General features: G+C 46.9%; 1 protein-coding gene across 1 annotated transcript; it reads right to left on the bottom strand.

The window, feature by feature from the left end:
• Positions 1-1,290: 1,290 nt before the first annotated feature.
• On the bottom strand, positions 1,291-25,984 carry RAB12 (RAB12, member RAS oncogene family). The gene is made up of 6 exons (XM_079942562.1): positions 25,494-25,984; positions 13,361-13,421; positions 5,971-6,109; positions 4,132-4,221; positions 3,412-3,516; positions 1,291-2,478 (listed from the first exon to the last, which is right to left on the bottom strand). Exons 1-6 carry the CDS (start codon positions 25,981-25,983, stop codon positions 2,365-2,367), a joined length of 999 nt encoding a protein of 332 aa, XP_079798688.1. The 5' UTR covers position 25,984; the 3' UTR covers positions 1,291-2,364.
• Positions 25,985-27,115: the final 1,131 nt, after the last annotated feature.

Here is a 27,115-nt window from a genome sequence, read left to right as displayed (position 1 = left end):
CATTTGTGGGGGGAAAATACCCACCAACTAAGTTTAGGTAGCTTTACAGCTTGAGACAAGCAAGACGAATCTCGTTTCATTGCGTCCTCAAACTCAGTGGCATGAGAGATCTTAGTTCCCCAACCAGGGATTGAATCCCCTGTGGCGCACGCGTGGAGTCCTAACCACTGGACCACCAGGGAAGTCCCACCCCTCAGTTTTAATAGTCAAAACTTTAATTAAAGTGTTAAATAAAACCACCTACCAACTTGAAACAGCACCTCAAGGATCCAGGAGGTAGAAAAAGGAAGACTTTGCAAGGAGCAGTGTAGCGGTGCCACTGCCCTGGCCTCTCTGGTGGGTGCAGCCAGGCTCAGCTGAGGGTCCGCAGGGAGCTGGAGCTGAAGGTCAGCTGTCTCTGCAGGGGAAAAGAGCGGGGGGGGGGGAAAATGGCAAGTCCCTTCCCCTCTCCTCCCATCCCCCCGAGTTCATCCCAGCAGCAGGTCTAACGGGAAGAGCAGGGGTGTTGGCAGGTGTCCTTCAGAGCTGGGGCCCTGGCATCACAGGGCAGAGCACAGGAGGGCCGTCGTGGAGGCGAGACAACAGGTAAATGATCGGCACGATCCGTGACTGGCTGTTGGACGGCAGAAGGCAGAGACATTAACCAGAACATTCTCTTGAGGATAAACAGAACGTTCTCTTGAGGACACTATCTGTAAACAGACATATATTTAACCATTTAAAGTGTGCAGCCCTGTGGCATGAAGTACATTGTTGTGCAACTATCACCACCGTCCACCTCCAAAAAGTTTTATCATCCTGCACTCAGACTCCGTATCCACTAAACAGTATCTCCTCATTCCTCTCTCCCCCCGGCCCCTGGCACCCACCAGGGCTGTGTCTGTGGATTGGACTAGCCTAGGCCCCTCGTGTGACTGGCTCATTTCACTCAGCATGACGTCCTCAAGGGCCATCCACGCTGCAGCCTGTGTCAGAATCCATCCCCCGCTGACGGACACTTGGGTTGCTTCCACTTTTTGGCTACTGCGAATAAAGTTGTGAACATTAGTGTATAGCATCTGTTTGTGCCCCAGCTTTTGATGTTTTGGGATGTAGACCCAGGAGTGGAATTGCTGGGTGGTATTGTAGTTCTATGCTTAAAACTCTTGAGAAACTATCAAAATGTTTTCCATGGAGGAGGAGGCTGCATTTTTCTTATCGAAGACACTCAAAAGATTAAGATGTGGAGTTTTGGAAGAATATTGTCAAACACGTAATTTGTAACTGCACAAATAAGTGTGGCAACTCAACTGTCATTCATAAATACAAAATTTTATTTGCATTTCATTAGTGTAGAAAGACCACAACGCTTCTCATATCACAACACTCAAGACACGCCAAGTTATTCAAATACATAATGACTTATTTACCTTGACTAAACAAACAGTGCAGTTTAAGAAAAGATATACCAAAGACAGAGTTCACAAATTCATTATCAGACCAGGGGGGAAAAAAAAGAACACAGTCTAGGCTTAATAGGAATAAGCTTCACCATCAAGGGGAGAAGTTTTATCATTACAAAGGTATATAGAATGTTTAGGCAAATACATGTACGTTCTTTGATATAGTAAAATGTATCTCTTTAAAACTCCTTTAAACAAGATTTGTTTAGGACAGCAGTGTTCTTTTTAAATCTTCTATAGTTTCAAAAACATTTCTTTATTGAATCTTTGTAGTTCTTAAAAGCACAGGGTATGTCCATCAGGAAACCAGAGAGATTCGGGCCTCGCGGCCAATTCAAGTCCTACCTTCTAACTAGTCATATTCTATCAGTAATACGTAATGTGAATAAATAACCTTCAAGACGGCTACGAATGGGCTTGCTTTGTGGGAAACACTCCAACACTTCAAAGATGCTACGGCTGGGAGAAATGTAAATAAAGAAAAAGCATTCAAGATCGCTTTCCCCCCTCCCCCAAAAGTCTTTAGTTTTGCAAATTTTCTTTAAAACAGTAAGCAAAGCACCACGTTCTTTCTTCTTATCAGAGTATCTCTGTCCTCATAATACAATTAACAAGGACAATTATTTATTTCAAGAAACATTATAGCTCTCATTTCTCCTGTTCTTCGTATTAGAAGTACTACGTTTCCCAGTGTACATACACTAGGCACCGGGATAATGCATGAAATATAACAATTTGGAGGGAAATATGTCATTTATAACCAAAACTTACCCAGGATTGCATATCTGCGTATTTACAAGTTAGTGTATAGCTCTGACTTGGATTACAAAGTGCGAAAGGAAATGGTCAAAATGATTGTAGTGCAGAATGGAAACTTTCCCCTCTCCAGGAATTGCTCCCACTTTGTCTCCAAAGTAGTGAATCAACAGCATCGGACGTGTGGTCTGGGTGGAGGCAGTTCTGGTGGGATCTCAGGCTCTGGTTGTAAGGAGAGGATGCTATTGGACAGCTCGTTCCTCAGCATGTCCAGAGGCATCTGAGGATAAAGAAAAAGACAAGTACCTTTTAACCCAACAATGTATATGTAAAGACTACAAATCATACCATTATAGAAGACCAAAGTATTTTGTATAGAAAGCTCTTCAATCATCAGAATTTAATTAGGCATGAAAACATTAAGCCAAAACCTAAGAACCAGGTTCAGGGAGCTTCAACCGTCACACAAATGCCGCGCAGCCTATTTCACACCCTACGGCAGAAGAGAGCCGACGGACCCCATAAACATTTATTTTCACAGTCCAGTATAATGGAAACTTAACGTACCAAAAAAGGAAAAAACAGTTCTGTGTTCTCCGGGGTTATACCATTACTAAAGAAAGAAGCACCTTCTCCTGGTAATTGTACAGACAGCCATTGTATTAGAAGCTTCTGAATTACGTTTGAACAGAGTCGATTATGTGTAACAGTAATACAAATACACTTAAAGATCTCACTAAGAAATCTTTGGATGCAAGTCCAAAGATGCCTGAACAAAGTGCTGCTGTCCAGTGAAGCCATCTTCCTGCCACCTGGCGCCACAAAAGGCCCCGGGACGGCCTCAGGTCCCGCCGGACAGCAGGGCCCCAAGGCGGGGCAAGACCTCCACTGTCTGTATCTAACTCAGTCCTTTGTCGGAAAACTCCGAGAGAGGAGCAAAAGTCAAATAACACAGCCCGCGGTCACACCCGCTCCCCAGACCACGTGTGAGGCTGAGCGAGGACGGGAACGTGGCACTAGGGACGTGGGGAGAGGCTGCCACGGCAGCGAGCTGGCTCCTTGGGCCGGGTCCTCGCCCCCTTGGTCTTCAGCCTGACGATGACCCCTGTGCTTCCCTTTCTACGTAAAAGTTTCCCAACCAAAAAATAGCAAAGGAAACAATGAACAGGTTTCAGATGAAACGCTTTCACGATGTACGATTCTCTCTTTTTACCTTTTTCAGGATGTCATCCACAAGCTTCAGGAATATTTCGTCCACGTTGAAGTTATCCTTGGCACTTGCTTCACAGAACCGCATCCCAGTTATCTGCTGTGCAAACTAAGGAAACAAATTATTTTTCTCTGCGGGGATGCAACACAATCTAATGTACGCGCACGGGGCCTGTGACGGGGGACGGACAGCTCTGGGGCTTCGGCTTTCAGGGAAGGGCTGGGACGAAAGGCCTGGAAAGTCCTGTTTACCCTCAAATGTAAAGTTCACAAGTGTAGCCAATTTCCTACATGACAAGAAAACAACAAAACAAAACCTGTAAGGTGACGCCAAGTCAAACTACATGCCCAAGTTTCTAAACTGTAGTGTATCTGACATTTAAAACGTGAGTATCACAGTTTCTCCACGGAAGGTCAGAGTGAGGGAAAAACCACGACGAAAGCGATTATATGGTTTAAAAGAATATTTCTCTGTATAAGATGTCAGGTGAGATACTAAATAATGCAGGATACACTAATGTGTGTTTCTCCCCTCCATTTCAAAATGAATTTAAAGGAGCAGGAAGTTAACAACAGCAAATGAATAAGAAGGATGCAACTGAGTGATTACTTTTTAAAAATTATGAAATAATTATAAAGTCATTTATTAAAAGGGAAAGCACACAGAGTGCTCACTGTACAGAGCGTGGGTGCTGACACCCCCTCTCTGCCCCCCTTTCCTCACCTTTTCACCTTGCTGTCTGCTGATTTCTCTGTCAGTTTCACAGTCCAACTTATTTCCAACTAAAAGAAGCTCTGCGTCTTCTGAAGCGTACTGTGGGATTGTAAAAGAAGCTGCATTTCAAAGACAGGCACATCACACACGACGGGAAACATCAACCAAGGCAACACGTCTCACCCTTCCGACCACCTGCTTCACGATCTCTGAGCATCTACTCTGTCCCGGGCAGGGTTCCTGCCGGGCTCACAGCACTGTGGTCACAGGCCTGACGAAGCACAATGTTCTCAACCCTTGACCCATGATTCCTAAGAATCTATCCTAGGGAAGTGACTCAAAATATAGGCAAAGTTTTACACTTAGTTGAAAAAAACCTAAAAATCCCACAAAGCAGGTGAAGAATGAAATAAAGTACACAAAAGAATGAAGCCATAAACAAAACAAAACAAAACAAAAACTTCGGAAGAACATTAAGCTGACACAGGAAGGCCCCTGTGACAATAGTTAGTTAAACAAGCAGGTGTAAAACGAAATAGAGCAGGGACCCAATCTAGTTTTTCTGGATGACAGAACTAAAGATTTTTAAAATTTACGTTTGTGCTTTTCTTGGTTTTCTAAATTTTCTATAATGGCAAGGTACCATTAATTTTAGAATGAGGAAAAGTTAAGCTCCATTTCTAAGTTTTAAAAGAACAGCAGCCCCTAACATGGAGGCCACTGCCTTCGGTTTTAGCTCCATCCCTCGGTTTCGTGCTGGCAGCTGGCAGCGAGGGCGCCCCTGTCTGAGGTCCTTAGGAGCACACTCCGGGGCTTCAGCAGGGGAGGACATCACATCCCGAGACTCGCCATCCCAGAGCCCAGACCCGCCCTGGGTCCCGACATCTCCGTAACCCTGGCAACCCTGGTCCCTAACACACTTTAAAGAGGCACGCGTTGAAAATGTGCTTAGTAAGACCTGCAAAGGAACATTCTCCAACATCATCTAACAGATGGGTTTAATACAATTTGTAAACAAAATCCAATTTATAATATACTAAGTGTGCTTGTTACACAAAGGAACATTCTCCAACATCATCTAACAGATGGGTTTAATACAATTTGTAAACAAAATCCAATTTATAATATACTAAGTGTGCTTGTTATACAAAGGAACTAAACATCAAATTACTGAATAAGGGGGAAAAAAACTCTCAAAATGTGGCCACTGTTGACCACCACATCTCACCCTCAGCGGCTGTGTCGTCTACATGTGTATTTTGGGTCCCCGTTTCTCAGAGGGGAACCCACAGATTACATGATTCATATAGACTTGGGTTGTCTCCATATAGTCAAGTGTGGTCCAAAGGATAAACTCTTCTTTAGTTCAAAGTGAGGAGGTGAAGGCCATCTCTCATTTGAGGGCAGAGGTCCCGTGGTGACCAAGGCCCTTGGCGTCTCCCACGGGCACAGTGGAGACGGCTGTCCCTGGGAGGCTGTCACTCTGTGGACACTCACAAAGTGCGCGTCCAAGTGAACTTTCTGCAGAAAAAAGGAGTCCTGAATCTGATTCCAGGGATGCAGCTGGACAGTGTGCAATGAGCGTGTCTGGGCTTTGAAGTCACACAGCCCAGGTACCAGAATAAAAATCCTGGCTCTATTATTTATAACGGGATCCTGGGGACATGTTAGTTCTTCTCTGCCTCATCTATGATGCAGGGCTATATACCTACTCTGAACGCTGTCATCTGGATTAAATGACATTCAGGATGGAAAAACATGCTCCATAAATGTTTCCCTTCTTCCTTTTGTAATGATTAACACCTACAAGCAAAGAGTTCACACCTGAGAGAGAAACGCAACACCTACCTTATCAATCATCTTCATCCATTTTGGCAAATCATCGAATGTCTCCTTCTTTGTGATATCATATACTAATATGATCCCCTTGGCACTTCTGTAATAAGCTGAGGTAATGCTGTTGAATCTCTCCTGACCTGCTGTGTCCCTAAGAAACAGCAGCAAAAATTAGTTCTGAACAACAACAGGGAGAGCCTCAGCCCAACTGTGAGCAACTCCTCACACATCTGTGCATATTCACTCTTAGTGGGGGTAGCTTTTCTGAGCTAAGTACATCCAAACAAAATCATAAGGAAGCCCCAATTTCTTTCAAACCAAGATTTTGAAGAGAAGCAAATGCCGTGTAAAATGGTGGAAAGTATAACACACCATAAACTAGGTGGTTATCAACAATGACAAAATGCATGGATGATAACTGAAAACATTTAAGCCTAGAACTCTTTTAACTGAACTCGACGGTGAATATCTGATTTTGCTGATGGAGTCCCCACTAATGAAAAACGCTACAGAATTGGTCTTGTTATCTTCTTAATCCCTCCAGAGTAGTGGTCAAAGGCAAAGGGAGAAGAGGTACCAAATGGCTTTGCAAACCACCAAGCTCATCACTCTCTGACTGCTGCCCTGAAATCTAAAGCTTTATTTCCCTCCAGGAAAAGTTGTCCGTTTCCACATGAAGATACACGCACACTAATAGTGCACAGAAGCTGGCTGAAACCCATTTTCTAAACCTAAGAAGCCAAGAAACTGCTTGAGAATCATCACAAATTTACAACCGAGGCTCAACAGAGCGGGCCTTCTGATCAGGAAAAGAATCTTTAGTTACAAACTACCGTTGTAGACAATCTATAATTAAAGACAATCTACAGACTGTCTTTAAAGACCACCTATAATTTAGTTTTTCCTGAAGAACCCTAACTCACGGCATACTCCCAGGGCCATGTGACATGGGTGGCTCGTGGCAGAGGAAGCGAAGGGGCGGTGGGGTACACAGAAAACGGGGTTCTCCCCTGCAAGGCATCCACAGCCTCTCACAGGACAGCATGTGAGCTTCTGAAATGGGGAGATGATGTGACACCTCTTCCCAACGCATTGGATGGGGTGAAACTTGTGGGGCCGTGTCCCTAGAACACATACGGCAAAGGTGCTGTAACTTACAGCTTTGATCAGACTAGACTTGCCACCAAATTAGCTCCGCTTAGGGATATGTCATCATGCCCAAACAAACGACGAAGCTCGCTGGCAAATTCATTTTCTGGTAAAACAAGGCTACTTGCTTTGCTCCAGAGGCTGTAAGACTGCCCTGTGCCCTTGGCTGGAAGGCCCAGGACCTGAGGCCGGTCTGTTTTGTCCACCAGGGTCCAGTGGGTGCCTGGCCCACTGCGGGCCCTCGATCCACAGGTGTTGAACAAAAGGTTACATGGGTAAAATACAGAAAGTGGATGTCACTTCAAGGCAAACAAACTTTATTTTATTTTTTTTAAGATTTTTTTTTTGATGTGGACCATTTTTTTTTTTTTTTTTGCGGTACGCGGGCCTCTCACTGTTGTGGCCTCTCCCGTTGCGGAGCACAGGCTCCGGACGCGCAGGCTCAGCGGCCACGGCTCACGGGCCCAGCCGCTCCATGGCATGTGGGATCTTCCCGGACCGGGGCACGAACCCGTGTCCCCTGCATCGGCAGGCAGACTCTCAACCACTGCACCACCAGGGAAGCCCCTGATGTGGACCATTTTTAAAGTCTTTATTGAATTGGTTACAATATTGCTTCTGTTTTTTGTTTTGGTTTTTTGGCTGCGAGGCATGTGGGGTCTTAGCTCCTCCACCAGGGATTGAACCCTCACCCCCTGCACTGGAAGGCGAGGTCTTAACCACTGGACCGCCAGGTAAGTCCCCTGAACTTTATTTTTTGACCCAGAACTGCCCCAAAATTGGAACACTGAAAATGATGGGAACTGCATTCTTCAGGATTCCTAAAACCAACTTAGAGACACAAAAATGCACCTTCAAATCAGGTGAGAAGGAATTGATTTAGATACCATTCATTTATATAAGGAATCATTGAACAATTTTATTTCCAGGATCCTAGACATTTAGGGGCATAATTAATACTTTCAAACCAAAAAAGAGTGAAATCTTTCAGACTGTGGTTTCTCTTCCTATCACAAGTGCTGGCTTGTTCAAGTTGGGATTTGATAAAACATTTCTCACTCATTTCTTTAAAAAGCAAAAATAGGGCTTCCCTGGTGGCGCAATGGTTGAGAGTCCGCCTGCCGATGCAGGGGACGCGTGTTCGTGCCCCGGTCCGGGAAGATCCCACATGCCGTGGAGCGGTTGGGCCCGTAAGCCATGGCTGCTGGGCCTGCGCGTCTGGAGCCTGTTGCTCCGCAGTGGGAGAGGCCACAACAGTGAGAGGCCCACGTATTGCAAAAAAAAAAAAAAAAAAAGCAAACATAACACACATTTTTCTACTCTGAAATCTGTGGTTAGCACATGATAGCTGCACCACAAATTCAAACGGCAATCGGATACAAGGTCTTCACTGAGCATTTTGGGAATTACGGACTTTCATGAATCTTTATGTTAAGTAGTTTTAAGCTGACTTTTAGCTTAAATCAATTTCACATTCGTTTCTATACATATTCACTGAATCAGGATCAGAAACTGGGGGCACAGGAACAGAGAAATTAGAAATAATACAAGTTTTTGAAAAATTATTTTGATTGTATTGTGGTAAGAACACTTAACATGAGATCTGCCCTCTGAAGGCAGACTTTTTTGAGTGTACAATACAGCACTGTAACCTACAGGCACGACATGCGACAGCAGATCCCTAGAAGTTCTAATAAAAACCCAACAATCAAGGAATCAAGATAGTAACGGGCATTTTCTTTTTTTTTCTTTTGCGGTACGCGGGCCTCTCACTGTTGTGGCCTCTCCCGTTGCGGAGCACAGGCTCCGGACGCGCAGGCTCAGCGGCCATGGCTCACGGGTCCAGCCGTTCTGCGGCATGTGGAATCTTCCCGGACCGGGGCACGAACCCGTGTCCTCTGCATCGGCAGGCGGACTCTCAACCACTGCGCCACCAGGGGAGCCCGTAACGGGCATTTTTGATACAGTTTCAAAAAACCCGCTACATGAGTAGCACACTTAGGGATCTTAGAAACATTGTGAAGTTAGCTGACTCTCTCCGCTTTAAGTCAGACACACAGAAAGAGGGCGGAGACCTCGAGAGGCAAACTCTGAGGCGACCTGTAACACAAATAAGTCCAAATAAGGCCAGCTCACAAGACCCCAGAGAGGAGACATTAAGGCCATTCCTTTGACTCCGTCTCTTTGTGCCTCATTCACACTGCTTGCGGCAGAAAAGCGTCTTCCCTTGAGAGACTATTCCACATTTCCAAAATGTCTGGGTTGCAAAAGTTAAGTGTATATTAAATACCTACGCTGAGCCAGTACCACAAAAATTCCACAGTACTCTCCACTTTTCACACAGCTAGATGATAACACGATACCAATGCCCGGATCCTGGTTTATCTACCTATGAAGATGAAGAATCCTAGTATTTCCCATCTTTATCTCAATGAACCTGAATTTTCACTGTAATGACTGAGAGCTGATTCTTACAGATTTACAGCTTATTACTGTCAGCCAAATCATCATTTATTACCGGTGGCCTGTGATCTCATTATTATTTCTCTCTCTGCTTTTGGTGCAAATTGAAAACTTCCTGCTATCCTGTTTCCACAGTTGGGTAATGCAACCATGCTTTGAGAATTCAAAGACTGTCATTTTAAAAATTTAATATATCAGTTTAAATGACACAATTCTTAATTTGTAGGAACCAAAGTCAGTGTATGAAGCGTTCTACCTCTTCAAGCAGAGAATGAAAGGAAACAAACTTGATGTCAACGTAAGAACGCTGGTGAAGACCAAATTCCCTGCCAGTGAGCACTGGACAGAACAAGAGGCCTTCATAGGAAGCATCTTAATTCTGTGTTTGCCTAAAGGTGGGAGGCTAAGTTCTCAGCTTCAAGTCCATCTCAACACAACAGACCTAAGTCTCTGTGAATAATTTCCAGACAGCATGTGGATACAAATTCATGAAACTACATTCTGGTCGACATCTTATTTTAGCTATACTTTCACCAAGTTCTATATACACACACTTGGAAACGCTTCAAGCAGAGATGGGAAAATGGTCCTTTTCCTAACCACAGATAATCAAGGGACTTAAAAAATGTGGCAATGACATAAAGTGTGACCTAAAAATATGACAATGACATCTGCAGCTTTTGCTACCTTAAACCTTTAGGAAGCTGTAGTAAATAATACTTTCTTAGATTGGCTACATCCAGAAATCATCAAGAAAAAATGCATGTCTACTAACACAACCTCCTTGTGAAAACCGGCCAGCAGTGAAGCTTCCATGGATTGAGTCTAGGTCAGAGCACAGGGTCTCTGAAGAGCTCTTTCCAACACATCGGCTCCCCCTACGCCCTCGACCGGGACAGAGTAAAGTGATGACAGCACACCCGGGACACAGCAGGTCACAACAGCCACAGCTTCAGGACGGCTCCCGGGGGGAAAGAAGCCCCGCGTCCCTTTACCGGCTGGGCCGCGACTCCAGTGCTTCCTTCCTACCTACGGGATCACAGTGATGGAAAGAAGGTTTTTCCTTCCTTAAATAATATACTCCAGAAGATAAAAATCCTATTTCAGATAAGAATCCTATTTCAAGTATTAAGGGACTAGCAGGTAGCTGGCGTCAGTAGGTACATTATTCACTGGTGAAAACCCCCCTGGAAAAGACAAACTCTACTTCCTCACTGAATCCCTGGGACACTCCCTGTAGAAAACTGGCAATCAACCTCTCAAAAAATTCAATGACGGGCTTCCCTGGTGGCGCAGTGGTTGAGAGTCCGCCTGCCGATGCAGGGGACACGGGTTCGTGTCCTGGTCTGGGAAGATCCCACATGCCGCGGAGCGGCTGCGCCCGTGAGCCATGGCCGCTGAGCCTGCGCATCTGGAGCCTGTGCTCCGCAACGGGAGAGGCCGCAGCAGTGAGAGGCCCGCGTACCACAAAAAAAAAAAAAAAAAATTCAATGAATCTGACGGCCCCTCCCTCAGTTATACTTTCCACCAACATTGTGCAGTTTTAAAAATTCCGGGAATGAAGTGCGAAGGGTGAGGAGCAGCAGAGGAGTGACGTGGAGGCAGCTTTCACATCCCAGAGAGCCGTGGTGTCGGGGCGTGCGTGCATCTCCCATAGCTGCACGCTCACACTCTACCCCCCAGAGCGGGATTCACAAGGTTGGGCCCTCTTAGCTCAGATTCAAAGGAAGGCAGCTGGATTCCAGAAGGATCCAATGTCACCGGCACAGAAGGCCTGTAGTGAGCAGAGTTCCAGGGCACAGGACACCTGGATGTGAATACCTCTGTAAATCAGATTACTCCTGCCTGAGACGGAACCCAAGTATTAACACATCACCTAGGATGTGCCTCTTTGGACAGGTGACAGTGTCATCATTGGGACACTGCTGTCACCCACTGTGCGTCACAAACGTTCTCACAACAGCTGTGTCTCCTTTGTGAGGCAACCTTCACAGGTGCCAGGTACAGAGGTGGACACACCCCTAGAATCCTTTTTTTTAAAAAAATAAATTTTTTTATTTTTATTTTTATTTATTTTTGGCTGTGTTGGGTCTTCGTTGCTGCGCGCAGGCTTTCTCTAGTTGCGGCGAGCAGGGGCTGCTCTTGGTTGCGGTGCGCGGGCTTCTCTTGCTGCGGAGCACCGGCTCTAGGCACGTGGGCTTCAGTAGTTATGGCGCATGGGCTCAGCAGTTGTGGCTCACTGGCTCTAGAGCGCAGGCTCCGTAGTTGTGGCGCACGGGCTTAGTTGCTCCGCGCCGTGTGGGATCCTTCTGGACCAGGGATCGAACCCGTGTCCCCTGCGTTGGCAGGCAGATTCTCAACCACTGCGCCACCAGGGAAGCCTCCGAGAATCCTTTTGAAGACCGTCTTTTTTTTTTTAATTTGGCCACGCCACGTGGCCTGTGGGGTCCTAGCTCCCTGACCAGGGATTGAACCTGTGCCCCCTGCAGTAGAAGCGCAGAGTCTTAACCACTGGACCACCAGGGAAGTCCCTAAAGACTGTCTTTACCTTAAAGAGTGTACGGTTAGAAACAGCGGCTCACGTGAAAGGTACTCTGCTGCTATTTCCAGAATTCAAAACCTGGGCAGCAATGCACACACACAGCCTGATGCCTTCTTCAGTCATGGGCTAACAGAGTAAGAAATACCCATTTTCTATTACCAAGTATTTAGGCAAGACCATAAACGTCTCATAGTCAAGCCCCAAACAAAAATACGAAAAACAAAAACACAAAACAGAAAAGCAACACTTCCCCACCCCAATCCTTCAAGTGGGTTAAACAGTCAGCAGTCACCAATGCAGACATTACCTGACGGCCGGCGAGCTCCTCCGCTGGTTCGGGGGCAGTGGCGCCCCAGACAGGGACACGGGTGAGGATGAGGCATGGCACTAACACGCAAGCGTTAGGTGACGATGGAGCTACCGACGTGGCAGCAATGAACGCGGATGAAAGCAACACACACACGGCGGACAAACACTCAGAGCTGAGGTCTACCTGCGGGAGGAGTTAGTGGCTGAGATGCTGCCGCGCGACCGTGTTAACAGCAAGGGCGACTTGGGACACCCCCGGCAGGGCCGCCCCCACTGCCGCCGCCCCCGGGCCCTCCTCCAGAGGGGCTCCGGGGGTCCCCGCGGTGCCGAGTGCTGAGCGGTCCGCACATGGCTGGTTTAGTCTCTCACACGCTCCTGACGTGCAGGGAGCCCAGTCTCTCCGGGCTCCCCTCCATGGGGCACAGAGGGCCTCAGGGCACATGGCTCCGGCAATGGAGCTGGAAGGGCATGCGTGTCCCACGGTGGCCCCCACGCGGTGCCACCAGGGACACAGCCTGTGGGGGACTTGCCAGGAGACAGCGCAACTCCGGGGAGGAACACACTGGCCTTTCTCTGAATGCTCGCAAAGCAATGTGAAAAACATGCAGACGAGCAGCGGAGCCATCGTTTTAGTGATGACGGTTTTGTCAAATGATGTGAAACTAGAGACTAAAGGCTCCAAACTAGTTGCCATAAAAGTCACATTCTTCTCCCCACAACTCCTATGTGCAAATGGGATCTGAGACAAGTGGACTCTTTCCTGAACTCTCCCTTGACAAGTGAACTCTCCCCTGAAGGAAGGTCCGTTCATTCCACTTGAATGTGAGCAAAGGAGCGGAGACATAGGAGCGACAGACCAGCTTGAACGGTTAATTGTATTAGACAAGCATGTGGACTGGTAAACACACGTGGCAGGACTGGGTGTAGATGCCCACTTACCAGATTTGTAACCTAATTTTCTTTCCTCTTAGCTCTACGGTTTTGATTTTAAAGTCAACACCTGTAAATAAAACAGACGAAGATGAAGCAAAAACAATGCAATTCGTCAGAAAAATAATACTACTTGTACATTTTTATGCCATTATCAGAAAAACCAAAAAAACTGATCACACTAAATCCTAAAAGGAGAAAGCAGAAGTTTGCCAGTATGCGTAACGACCATCACTCTGTGCTTCCCGGCACAACTGAAGAGCCAAGGTATGTTCGGTTTTACCCTGAACTTGAGATGCAGCATATTCATAATAGAGTTTATGACTACTAGAGATGTAGCATAAAAACCATTAATTACAACTAATCACTACATGAAAAATGAATGGTTTTATAAGCATGCTATCTCGGGGAAAATTCTTACATGTTACACTGGAAACTCAGTCTTGATTTCAAACAGCCTTAGTCTGAATTTAGAAATTATTGTATTAAATTTTTTAGCATTCACAAAAGTGACATTATTATATTGTCAATAGTGTGGAAGAGGAATTATTTTTTAAAAATTTACTCATACAACTTAATTTCATTTTTTATTTACTTAAACGGTAACAAGTAAACCAGCATGAATCATCAACCATTTCCAATTCAGCCCTTAAAGCTTCAGATAATTTTTTAAACCAAATTTTCATCTGTGGATGTTACCTTATATACTTCTCACTTATAGAAAACTTCAAGATTTCAAAACAATATTTTTTACACAATTTTCACAGCTAAGAAAAAATAAACCAAAGGGATGCCAGCTAAATTTGGGAACTGGAAACATAATCTCTACAGGAACTATATCGTGACTGCTTCATGGATCCAGGGTCCCGATGCTGCGGGGTCTCTACCGGGGCGGGGCTGGGGGGTGGGGCAGTGATGCAGCTCTTCAAAGTCAGATGATGTTCTTGAGGTGAAGCCCAAGGCATGCGGCTGACTTTTATAATTAGTAACACACTGCAGACACCAGTGCAAACAAAACACATGTTTACAACCCTGGGTGGGACCAGGGTCTGTACAACAAAGAAAAGTGGCAGGAATATAAAATGTCACAGCTGGAGAATAGGCTACTGCATCTTGGTTCTTAATCTCTTGCACCTGCCCTGATTTCAAAGGTCACAGCAAACGGTGGTTAAGCCAATTTCACTTGCAGTTCTGGAAAAGCTTTGCTTTCCCGAGTCAACTGACTCGCAGACAGCCTTGAAACAGGAAGCATGTCTGTACACGACGAACATCCTCAAATAGAGACCAAGCAGAATCCTTCATGACTCAACCACAAGGTAAGAGCAGAGCCTAACGTGATATTCTACAGGCCTGGAAACCAGCCTGGACCTACATGCTACGTTCTGATTTTAAAAAGGCACAGCTCAGACAAAACCCTCTCTTCCTGATATTAGCATAAAATTAGGGCCTCACCGTGTTACTCTGTGATAGCAATTTACAAATCAAATTCATATTCTGCCATGACTACTATTCTGTTTTGCTTTTGTTTCTAGTTCCTTTTTTTTTTTTTTTTAAATTTTACTTAAGGGAGCTGCAACTTGTTGAGACTTGTTGCAGTGCCAGCTACATTTTATTGAAAAGAACTGGCCGATGATACTTCGTGAGCTCTGTTTCACGTCAACTACAAGAATCCCTCGAAACAGCCAGCACAAACAATTTTTGTTTTGATTAGGCCGTTTTCTCTGCTAAGAACCGTTCTGAGCCTGAACATGTCAGGACTTTTTGTCAACCGACTTGAACAACTTTCCCACTTCAGCAGTCCTGCACTGTGGCTATTTTGTAACCACAAAGTTTAATGAGTAAAAATAAAAGGAAAGGGCATTAATAGTCAAAATCAGGAATAAGTGGTAATGTTATCACTGTGTGATTATAAATACACTACTAATTTCAATAGAACATAGCAAAGATGAGCGAACAGCGAATAGGATTAAGAATCTGTTTAGCCGAAACTACCTAGTTTTAGTGAGTAGGTTAATGACATCACTAACAACAACAGAAAAATACCCAGTGGCTAAATCTTCCACAGAAGAAAACAGATCATTAAAATAGTCCCTTCTCTTAAATGAAATTTCCTTTACCATATCCAACAGCCACTAAGTAGCTGGTAATGGTTGGAAACTTACTCCATTTATAGCTTAGAAACAAATCCTTGAAGTATACAACTACACATCTTTTAAAAGCCTTTTTACATCAAGTCAAAAATATCTTGGCGCTATTTTTAACATTTACATGTCATAGAAATTATATATGATCCTTAACAAAAGGTAACAAGTCACCAATAGCCTCAAATAGGGGATTCGTTTTGAGAAAAGTCAGCACAGAGACTCCTGACTGAGCAGGGCCGCCCAGGACCAATGTTTATAAACAAATAAGGGACAAAAAAAAAGTGGCAACTTCTGCTGAAAACGAAGTTTCCTATAGTGTCAATTTTTTTTTTTTTTTTTTTTTTTGGCTGCACCGCGTGGCATGTCCGTTCCGACCAGGGATCGAGCCCCTGCCCCCTGTGTTGGAAGTGAGGAGTCTTAACCACTGGACCGCCAGGAAAGTCCCCTCCTATAGCGTCTTAAGCAATGGGAAGCAGCCAGCCTACCACTCCACCAGGTGGTGGAGACAGTCCTGCCCCTAAAGAGTTGAGTCATCCAGACCGAAATCAACAGCCCAGGCACTTGGCAAAGTGCCTTCCTCTGCTCTTCTCTCTTGGAGACCCTCCCTTTCTGCCCAGGAACCTTTTCGGTCCTAGGTGCTTCCCATCTGAGCCTCCCGACAGCCCCATGCCTTACCCGCGTTCCTCATCCATGTTACCAGTTCTGCCCCCTCCAGCCCTGCCCCGTGGCTCCGTGGGTCTCCCCCATGTGACAGGAACACTCACCTTTGGCTCCCTGGAGCCTAGAACACTGCCTGGCCCACCACAGCGACCCAGTAAACCTGGTGAATGGAAACCTGCCCCTCTTCTCCATCAAACGCTGGTGAGTAAGGAGAAATGCTGACTCTTCTTGGAAATAAGAGGAAATTGAGGACTGATGATGAAACACACACACACACACACACACACACACACACACACACACACACACACTTAAACCGTAGGAAGGAAGGGCGGATGTTCTGTCCTGAGTGTGCCTGGTGGACAGAGTGGTGGAATTCAGGGCGCCTAGCTCACACACATCACCCTGGAAATGGAGCATTTCATTTCTCCTACAATTCCTGTTACTGATGGTAAAACCTGAGAGGATGGTCAGTCTTAATACGTCCAGATCCTCTCCCTACACGCGCCCCTCCCAGCGGATTATTACGGTATCAGTTTACTCAGTCACATAGACAGGAAATGGTCCACTAAGTGAATGTCCTGCCACGTGACAGGGGCCTACCCTTCTTTAAGCTTAACCAATGTATGAAGTCTTCCTAAAAATATTTTGATCAGAAAGGACACAGGTAATCCCTCTGTCAATGGGTGTAGCTATGTATTCTATTCAAGTCGGCTTGATCTTAATTTCCTTTAATAACAATGAGAGTGGGCATCTGTCAGACCCCCTGTGCCTGACATGCAGCACGTGGGCTCCTTCAGAGCCCAGTGAGCCAGGCACTACTATACTCAGCGAGGCCAAGGTCATTTGCTTGAAAGTCATGATCACTTCTGCCAGTTGAGGGGCAGAGCCTAGATTCAAAATTGTAACACTGCCCACAACCAAAGGTTGTTAACATAAAAGTCAGATGCGTGGAAACAAGGAAAAGCGCAAAATCTGCAAATGGCCCAGAGTCACTGTTAAAGGGCTGTTAAGGGGCTGTTAAAGAACAACGTTTACCCTTGCGCTGTCATCTTTGTATTTATCTTTCATAAATCTCAGCAAGAGCATAAAGAATTGTTGCACTTGGTGCTGATTAGATTTCTAAGTTCCCTTGAAGGCAAAACATTTACAAAAAAAAAACTGCCGTGTTACGTTTTGCTGGGGCATAAAAAGTTACAAAAATGAAAATAGCAAAAATAAACAGAAGCTTCTTTCTTCACATTCCCTTCCAGCAAGAAGCAAAATAAAAGCAAAAATAACACGGCGGCCCATGCCTGCGATGACAGCTGAGCGTCCCTCCTCCACTCGCACACCCGCCCCCAACAACGAGGACCTGCAGTTGGCACCAGACTACGATTCTAGTTTACTTAACATGGATGATTTCACAGACTCTGAAATAGGTCTCAATTCAAGCAGTGGTTACGATGTTATTGCCAATTTATAATAACTATCTTAGGTGCACACACTGGCTTTTCTTCCAAGGACATCTATCCTTGACGGTGTCGCCCAATCCTGGACTACTGATGGAGAGGATTCCCAGCATTTCCACTGAGTTGACAGTGAGAAAATAAACTAGGAAATGTGTCAAGGTCACACAGATAGAGGCAAATTTAACATTAGGAAACCCTCTCTTGAACATGAGGCCAGCCTTCTGCCTGACCACCGCCTTTCAGGGAGAGCGCCCGTTAAAGGGCAGGCAATGCAGACCACCTTCCTGTAGTACTGACCCCAGGAGGCCCCCGAACCTCTGAAACCTTACCGTTTAATATTATGGGGGGCTTTTCCTACCTAAGCCGAGTTATGAGAATTCAACGAAATGGAAACTAAGTTACTGTAACTGTAAAATACTTTGATCATCTCAGAAGCAGGTACTATTAAAATAGTTTAAATGACTGCATGTCATTAAAAAATGCTCTCAGGTCTGAGGATATTAAATGTCCACCCCGAGTCTAACAAGACCTGCCCCTCTCAGTCCAGACTGGATGGCCTGCACCTCAGCAAAGACCACCCACCATCCCTGACCCGGACACACGCAGGAGATGGCCGTGCACTTGGCTGGAACAGACATGGACACACGTGAACTTCATCCGGCAAGGAGAGGGGAGTCTGAGGTCACGCACTCCAGAGGGGGTGCGTGTTCGTTGTCATGAAAGTTTCATGGGCAAGGATGTGCTCCCCTTGCAGACAAAGAACAATGTCTCCCGGCTTTACTGCGTATAGTAACTCAATGCAGGGATCTTCTTGATGCTTTTATAGGTAGATACTGTCATTGTCCCCATTCTACAGATGAAACACTGAAGCTCGGGCAGCTGGTACCTTGCCCAAGGTCAACAGGTGGGTAAGTGTGAGAGCGCAGATTTGAACCCAGGCAGTCTGGCGCCTCCCAGGTCTCTGCACAGCCTCACCTGAAGGCAAGAATGGAGGCAACTACTGGGAGGGAGCTGTAAACATGTTTTTAACATCAAAAAAGGAATTCTGCGTTGCTAGGGAAATATATAAAAAAGCAAGAGTGAGGGACTGGCCGGCTCAGACTGCTTCCAAACGAGCAGGCCTGGCTCTATCCTCTGGCTACACACAGACCCCGGCTGAAAAGCAGGGAGTCATTTCAACCTCCTGGTCACCAGAGGAAGAGAATGTCGATGGGGGAGGAAGATCTGGAAAAGAAAAACCCCCAGATGATCAAATGGCAGATCAGTAACATTTTCTTCACTTGCTAAATACTAAGTTTACCACTGATCAGACGGGCCCATAAAATATGCCGGGAAATTCAAGGGCCTTTCTACTTTACCCAGGTCCTGTGCTTACACTTTGACACTTCATGCTCACCTGTATGTATTTCAGTACGCAGCCTTAAAGGATAACAATTATATTTTGGAGTGTTGCAGAGTTTTTGCATCTGTAGTATAATTTAGGAGGATAAGGGAACATCTATAGTTGCCTTTTCTGGTCCAGGTACATAAGCTATTTCGTTCCTGTAGCACCAGAGAGGAACAGAGTGTGAGTTCTATTTTTTCTTTTCATGAAGGAGGAAACTGAAGTTAAGGTGCTGCCTAAAGACAGTGACAGCTTGTGAGCAGAGCTGGGACTTAAATCCAGGACTGTCTGCCCCCCCCCCCCCCAAGCCCACACTCTTCCTCCCTCTCACCCCCACCCCCTGCCGGGAGCTTCGAGAATGACGGGAGTGGCCAAGGAGACAGTGCAGTGTCTTAAATGAAAAACCAAAAGTGAAAGTTTGGTTGCGGGTGCGTGATTGTGTAGCAGGCCTAGCTTCTGCGTTACATTACGCTGGAACAACGAGAAGACTTGCGATCCCGGGCAACCCCCATCACCAGCTTGCCGGAGGTGGGTCTGCAAGTTGTGCTTTGGTTTTGTAAACTAAGGCCTTAGGTCAGCACTAGACACCAAACAGAGGAGGCTGTCAGATTTGGGGGGAAAAGGTTTCCTGCGGCATACAATGTTCTGTTAAGCCTGTGTTGTATTTTCTGGTTTTAAAGTTCAAGGGTTTAAAAAAAAAAAAAAATCCCATCCAATTAAGGGCACTATTTTAGGCTTATAGTTCTGGCTTTCCAAATCCTTTCTGAATATCAAAGCTGTGCAACTAAAGGACAAAAGGAGAAGAATCCCCTTCCTCCTCTGTTAAAGTGTAGCTTTTTACATCCTCCCTAACATTTTTTTTTTTCACGGCCCTCTTCAGGACTCACTTCCCCTTCTGAAAAGGACAAGCCAGGTGAGCAGGTGTGCTTCCTGCACCATGAAATGGCCTGCGGAATGGAGTCTTACAGAAGTACGAGCAGCCTCTCATGAAAGACCTGCTGACTAGTGCACAAAACTATGCCTTCCTTACAAATTCAAGCAAATGCTTCACAAGAACGACGTTTCTGGCATACAAGGCTGGAGAATAATTTGGCCCTATCAGCTCTCGAAGGAACCCAGGCTGCCTCCTAAAGCTAGTCCACAGACCCTCGGCCGATGGTTCCGCAGAGCCCACAGCTGCAGGACAGGCAATCTTGAAGAACCTGGATCCCTATCATCGAGCATAAGCAGAACTTTCTTCTGCAGTGTGAGTGCACGACACTGAAAGAAAGGCTGAAGGCACATAAGCCAGGTCTTTAAATAGATTTTTATTCAACCTCAACAACCGGGATCGCCAACTTTCCACACTTATTTTGAAAGACAGCTACTTTATTTCCACAAATGCGCTCTGCACAGCCTATCAGCGTGCCCTGGGTGCATTAAATAAGCCAAATCACACACTGCACAGCATACGCTGGCATAGAAACTGACCGTTCCTCTTCCACTCCCTTCTCCCTGAGTCATCTTGTTACATCATCCCGGCAGGGGAGGGGCTGACACTGAGAGCTTCGGAGTCTGGGCTTCGGAGTGGGAATTCGGACGACTCTCCCTAACTCCCTCGTTGAGTGAAACACTCGGGCAGCTCAGCTATGGCTGAAAAGACTGCACACAATCACAGAAAAGCAGCACAAAACACACAGCTTATCATTTTAATCCAGTATGAAACGATCATTCTGGGTTTCTGAACAAAAATCTGTGACCTAAATTTCCAGAATAAAGTACAAGCAGTCGATTTCCCTTGACAGCAGCTCCACTGCTTGTAGGCAAAGCAGACCAGAACCTGACGGCCTGCATCTCATCCGTCTCGTCCCATAACATTCAAGGCCAATCCACAGACAGCCTGTCCTGCACAGCATTTACATCCACCTGTTCCTTGGACCTCTCGATTCTGCTTCCAGCTCTACTGCTGGCCCTGATGAACCAGTCACCTGCACCACGACGTTTCCCCGCCCTGGGAACAAGCTTCCCGAGTGCACATGGGACCCGAAGAGGTGCGCACTGAGAACAGAGACCACGGCACGTGACTGAGTGGGAACAGCGCTTCCAGCAAGTGCTATCAACCCTCTAAGACCACTTACTCTCAGGGGCCAGGCTGTGAAGTTTAATGCATGGATGCAAAATGAGAAAAATGAAGACAGAGCAGTGAGGTTCTCAAACTGAATTCAAAAGAACTTTTAAATTCTGATATTCTGTCTTTCCTAATTTTTTTGGTCTACCTCATGTTAAGTCTTTTTTTTTTAAAGTCGGTGGTAGTGGATTGTTAAAAAATGTCCTTACATGGCAAAGTAAAAGAAATGGCAATCCTATGTTGGCCTCCGGCACTTTGAAAGAAACTTTACTGCCCAGGAAATGAGAATTCTGGTCCAAACTGTCTTACTCCTCCTTTTCCTCTATTTAAATATATTTTAATAAATACGTAAAAGGCTTAAGATATTTGAATAATTGAATATTTAGGTAAGAAATGCAAGTTTCAGAGCAGTATTTTAATATCCAGAGGAAAGTGACAAATGATAGGGGCATAGTTAAAGAAAGTCAATGTCAATGATACCATAGATCGATGACATCACTACCTTCACAGGGCTCTCAGGGGGACCAAATTAGGCAGGTAGGAAAGGGTTTCATGGTGTCTGATTCTGAGCCATCCAAAATTTCAGAATAAAGTGAATTTAAATCTCGAAGTAAGCTAAGGAACAGACAGACAAAAGGAACTCACTTGCAGCCCTGGCCCTGACCACTTGCTGACTGCTGGGCCACTGTGGATGAATTGTCTACCCTCTGGGACTCTCTTCCTCATCTGTAAAATGGGGAAACTTTCAGGATTGTCGTGAGGTTTAGAAAGAGTATACTCTTGCTGGTACACAGTACATGCTCAAGAAATGTAGCTACCACTAATAGGCCGTAAACTTTTACATGCAACGACAATACATTACTTATCCAAAGTCACAAACTAGTTTATGGCAAAGCTTATATCAAGAGCCCAGGTTTTCTAGAATGTTTTTCTAGAAATTTAATGCTGCTGGGTGGGTGGAGGCAGGGTGCTGCCTGATAAAAATATTTCGATCCAAACAAACTTAACAGTTAGCTTCCAATCCTTAAAAAACAAAGGTTGACAGATACATAATTTTATGAGTTTTTTTTTTTAGAGACTTGTGAATTTCTAGTCAACTAGTTTTTTTTTCCATTTTTCAAACTTCAAAAAGCTGTTCCTGAGGCTTTCAAAGCCCGTCAAACCACGCCAGCCGTATCAGACCAAGTAACTCAATTCCATGAACACAAAATCCCATTTGAAAGTAATACTCCACCTAGACAATTTCCATTAACTAGGCCAATCATTTATTTATTTATCTATCTATTTTTCTATTTATTTATGGCTGCGTTGGGTCTTCGTTGCCGTGCACACACAGGCTTTCTCTAGTTGCACTGAGCGGGGGCTACTCTTTGTTGTGGTGCGCGGGCTTCTCATTGCGGTGGCTTCTCTTGTTGCAGAGCATGGGCTCTAGGGTGCTGTGGGCTTCAGTAGTTGTGGCATGTGGGCTCAGCAGTTGTGGCTCGCAGGCTCAGCAGTTGTGGCACATCGGCTTAGCTGCTCTGCGGCATGTGGGATCTTCCCAGACCAGGGCTCGAACCCATGTCCCCTGCCTTGGCAGGCGGATTCTTAACCACTGTGCCACCAGGGAAGTCCCAATACGTCAATTATTAAAAACAGTCTTTTCAGTTTCATACCCTGGTGAATTCTGTGTGTCTTGTAAACCAAATCAACTTTTGATTTGATTAATAATACAACAACAAAAAAATCATTTTGTTCATTTGTAACTTTACAAAATAGGTTTATTACCTCAAATTCCTCAGGATATCTGGTACGATCTTTTACAGAAAGTCCAGTGGGTCTGACTCACTGGAGATGCGTGCTTCCAGCCTGAGGTTGGCTGAGCCATTACTGGAGCGACCCTCCTGGGTCAGCACCTGTGCCGGGCTGCGGGGCACATGGTCTTTTCCAGACTCTGCCAGCCATACAGGGTGAGGGCAAGGGGCCCGCGGAGCAGGATCTGCAGAGCTGACTGTGCTCCGTGGACACGAAACTCAACAACTGGCCTCAGAAGGACCCTACAAGCCACCTGCGTGAGGCATTCAGGTGAGGCAACCCCAAGTGTACAGCACACCCAGCGCCACATTTAAATGCGCTTTTCTAAAGGAATGCGGGGAATGAACTTCATCTCTACAGCATTCCAGTGCAGAGGAAGCCTCCCCCTTCAGCCCTCATCCCACCCCAACTGGGGGGAATTCCTCCACGCTCCCCAGCCTGTACACATCTCTACATTCCCCTCATCACCCTGGAGCATCCCGAGCCCCACGGCTCTGAGCCACATCTGGACAGAGACTTTGTCCTCTTCACTCAAGCCCCCGTGGGTAGCACAGCACCAGCACACAGTAGGTGCTCAGTAAGTGATCTGATAAGTGGAAGGGAAAAGCAGCTCACAGGCAGAGATTGAAGGGGGGTTAACTTTCTTAAAGTGTTCTCACACTCTGGGTCAGACCAGAAGTTAGCATCTTTCTCTGAAGTTCCCACAACTAATAAACACTTATCAAGCTGAGCACTACAGGCTACTTATGGAGGAAACAAACATGAGCAAGACAAAGTCCAAGTTCACAGGGAGCCCCACAACAGCAGTGGTGTGGGGAGGCGTGTGCGTTAACGCTTGTTTGTTAAGAGGACAGAGAAACCGACTGCCTGGTCCCCTCGCCTCCCGGTTTCTTCCCGATTCCCAAATACCCGATGCAACCCTGCCAGGGCTGTACCCAGAGGCCTTTATGGCTCCTGCTGCTACAGGAGAAGGTGCACACTCCACGGCCTGGCAGCTAAGGTCCTGAGGCATTCATTCCCGATGTCCCCTAATGATGCCTCCCCAGACTGTGCGGGTGTTGCTCCACTGCGGCCCCGGCTTAAAAAACCCCTCCTCACCTCTCCTCTGCCCAGTTCTAAGCACACCTGTGCTCATCCCCCATCTCGCCCTCCAGCCACCCAAGCCCTGTTATCCACCCATTATTCCTGTGCTAGTTTCTCTTCACCTAGTACAGCTATGTTACTCTTCATTCTCACATATTTTTAAGCGTGGAGCCGTAAAAGATGGATAATTCTGAATTGCTTTTAGTTCTATTTCACTTATGCCAGGTACTAAAATAACAGTATAAACCCTCGCTGGATGGTTCAATAACTCCCTGTACTTTATATGATCCAAGATTGGATGTCTGAACCAGGTCTAAGGTACGCTACTGAACTTTAATGTCACGACTCCAAGGCCAAGATATTAAAAACACACAGGGTACAGAGAGCACAAATATGTCCAAAATGATCTATTATTAAAAAAAGCATGAAGGGAAACACATTCTCACAAACAAAACAAAATGACAATACAAAAACTGGGAGGTTAGTCTTCCAATAAGACATTTTAAATGTACTAGTGTTTTGTTACACGACAACTTAAAGCCAGTTCATCCCCAAATTGTATCACCTTGGAACTACCACTGGTTACAATACTAAATATTTGTACAAGTGTGTGGAATGATACTTTTAATTCTGAGTTTCATATTTTACATACCATTTATTCACTGTTTCTTGGACCTCCCCTAGGGGAATCCCTCCCTGTTACTGAAGGTGACTGATCTTCCTTTCGAAGAACTATCTCATCTGCGGGGTTCCCCTACCTTTGACAGCTTTTAAGGGGTTTTCCATAGAAGCAGCTGTTACCCACTGCGACCTGACAGACCTCAACGCCAAGGCCTGTACATGTGACTTCATCGGAAAACTTCCCTGCAGTTTCAATTTTACATCCTGAGGACACGATACTTCCTGACCCGGTTGGTTCTGTAATTACTTCGCTATACTTCACGCACCTGCCGGTGCCGGAGGCCTCCTCCCCACTTTCGGAGCCCCTGGGGGGTTATTTGAGGTCACGGACAAACATAGCTGAAGTCCTTCTGCCCCGCATTTACAGTTAAAAGAAACTTAGTGTAGCGTTAGTTTGAATATTCCCCGGAGATCCTCCACAGGGAATTTAAAACGTCATTATTTCAGCGCAACATAAAAGTGAGTTCAAAATTAGAAAATAAGCCGGGTTGACAGTGGAAATACCCCTACTCCTAGGACGGCAAAGTTAGGGCATCAAAATTCACCAGACATGACGCACTCTGGCCATCTAGCCAGGGCACAGCTCGAGTCCACCATGCTGCCCACCTGCCCCCCACCTGTCACCACCTTTTTCCTGGTAACGAGTGGGCCGGGGGTTTCCGGGGAGAGAAGCTCCGGGCTGGACGGGCCCCGCGCATCACCCGGCCTCGTGACGGCGCAGGGCGGGGGCGCAGGACGACTCTGCGTGGGGACGGGGGTCTCCACCCGGCGCGGGGCAGGGGAGGCAGGGGCTCCCCGGGGCCGACCCCGCATGCACGGCCTGGCCGGCCAGCCTTACCCACGGTGGACTTGCAGGCCTCGCAGAAGGTGTCGTCGGTAAAGCGCTCCATCAGGCTGGTCTTGCCCACGCCGCGGGAGCCGATGATGATGACCTGCAGCTTGAAGTCGGCCGGCCTGGGGGGCTGCTTCCTCCGCCGGGACTGGCCGCCCGACAGCGCCGGGGAGCCCGCGCCCAGGCCGCCGCCGCCCGCGGGCCGCCTCTGCAGCGCGGCGCCCGGATCCATGCACGCATGCGGCCCCCGCGCGGCCCGCCGCCCGCCGCGCGCCCCGGGCCCCGGCGCTCCCTCGGCCTCCGCCGCGCGCCGCGGGTCGGCCCCGGGCTGGGCGAGCGCGCGCTCAAGAGGCCCCGGCGGTCCGCGGGCTCCGCGCTGCAGCTGTGCCACCGGCCGGCCCCCAGCGCCCGTGTCCGCTCCGCCGCCGCCGCCGCCGCCGCCACCGCCGGGGGAAGAGGAAGGGAAGCAGCTACTCCGCAGCAGCGGCAGCAGCATCCCGGGCGAGGCGGAGCGACGGCGCAGGCGCGGCTGGCGGGGAGGGGGGGCGGGGCGCGGGGCTGCCGGGAGCGCGTCCCCTGCCGGCGGGAGGACCGCCCGCCCGCGCGCCTCCCCCGTGTTCTCGCCCCCTCTGCTCTGCCTGCCTCCACTGCCCTCTCTTCCCTGCCCTTTATTTCTGCGGCTTTCACCTTCCCTTCTCCTCCATCCCCATCCCCCCTTTCCTTTTTCCCTCCTCCTGTCCCTGCCGTCATTGAGCGCAGCCCCCAAACACCAGGCCAGTGTGTTAGCCGTCTCCCCCCTAACCTGTTGAACTCTGAGATATTCCCCAAGTCACTGCCACAAACTCGCACTGTCACCGGGCGCTGAGAGTCCCTGGCCGGTCCCCGTCTCGACCCCCGCCCCCTGGGAGTCCCGTGCAGACCCACCCTCGCTCAGGCCCAGACCCCACCTACCCAGCTTGGGAAGGAGACTGATCACCTCTGTCTTACATTTTCCGTAGGAAACTCGCGAAATCAGTTATTTTTAGCCCTGATTGCTGCCTAATTCAAAGTGCAGAAGTTTTCATTCCGTTTAACTTTTAAAATAAATAAATAGGCTGCTCCTTTGGGGAAGCGAGTGAGTTCAGATTCAAACAGTAAGAAACTCCAAGATTGACACTCCAAAAGTTTAGGAATTGTGGACTCGGGCAGTGTGTTTTGCCGTTTCTATTTGAAAGGATTTAAGGATACAGAAAACCACTGCTCTGACTCCTTGCCAGGGATTTGTTTAGCAAATTCCTCAGCGTGAACTTGAGCACCTCAGAACACAGGGTTCTAAACATGATAGGAGCTGGCACATTTGCCGAGAATGATCAGGTAACCCACCAAATTTCAGCTTTATTTAGCAGTGGATTTAGTAATGCGTAGCCCGTGTGGCTATTGCTCTATAAACGTGATTTGTAAAACTTTAGCGTTGCCCACAAAGTAAGTTGGAAGCTTACACCGATAAGAGAATTCTTAGCGTTCCAAAAGCAATCACAATAGGAGTCTTTTCATTAGTTAGCATGTTTAAAATATGGTCAGATCTCTATTATTTTAAGCACAGCTCCCTCACAATCAGGGAGCCTCTCTGAGCTGTGGATTTCTCTCAT

This window comes from Stenella coeruleoalba (genome assembly GCF_951394435.1).
Source record: "Stenella coeruleoalba genome assembly, chromosome: 14".
NCBI lineage: Eukaryota > Metazoa > Chordata > Mammalia > Artiodactyla > Delphinidae > Stenella > Stenella coeruleoalba.
This window is presented reverse-complemented; position numbering and strand designations above follow the sequence as displayed.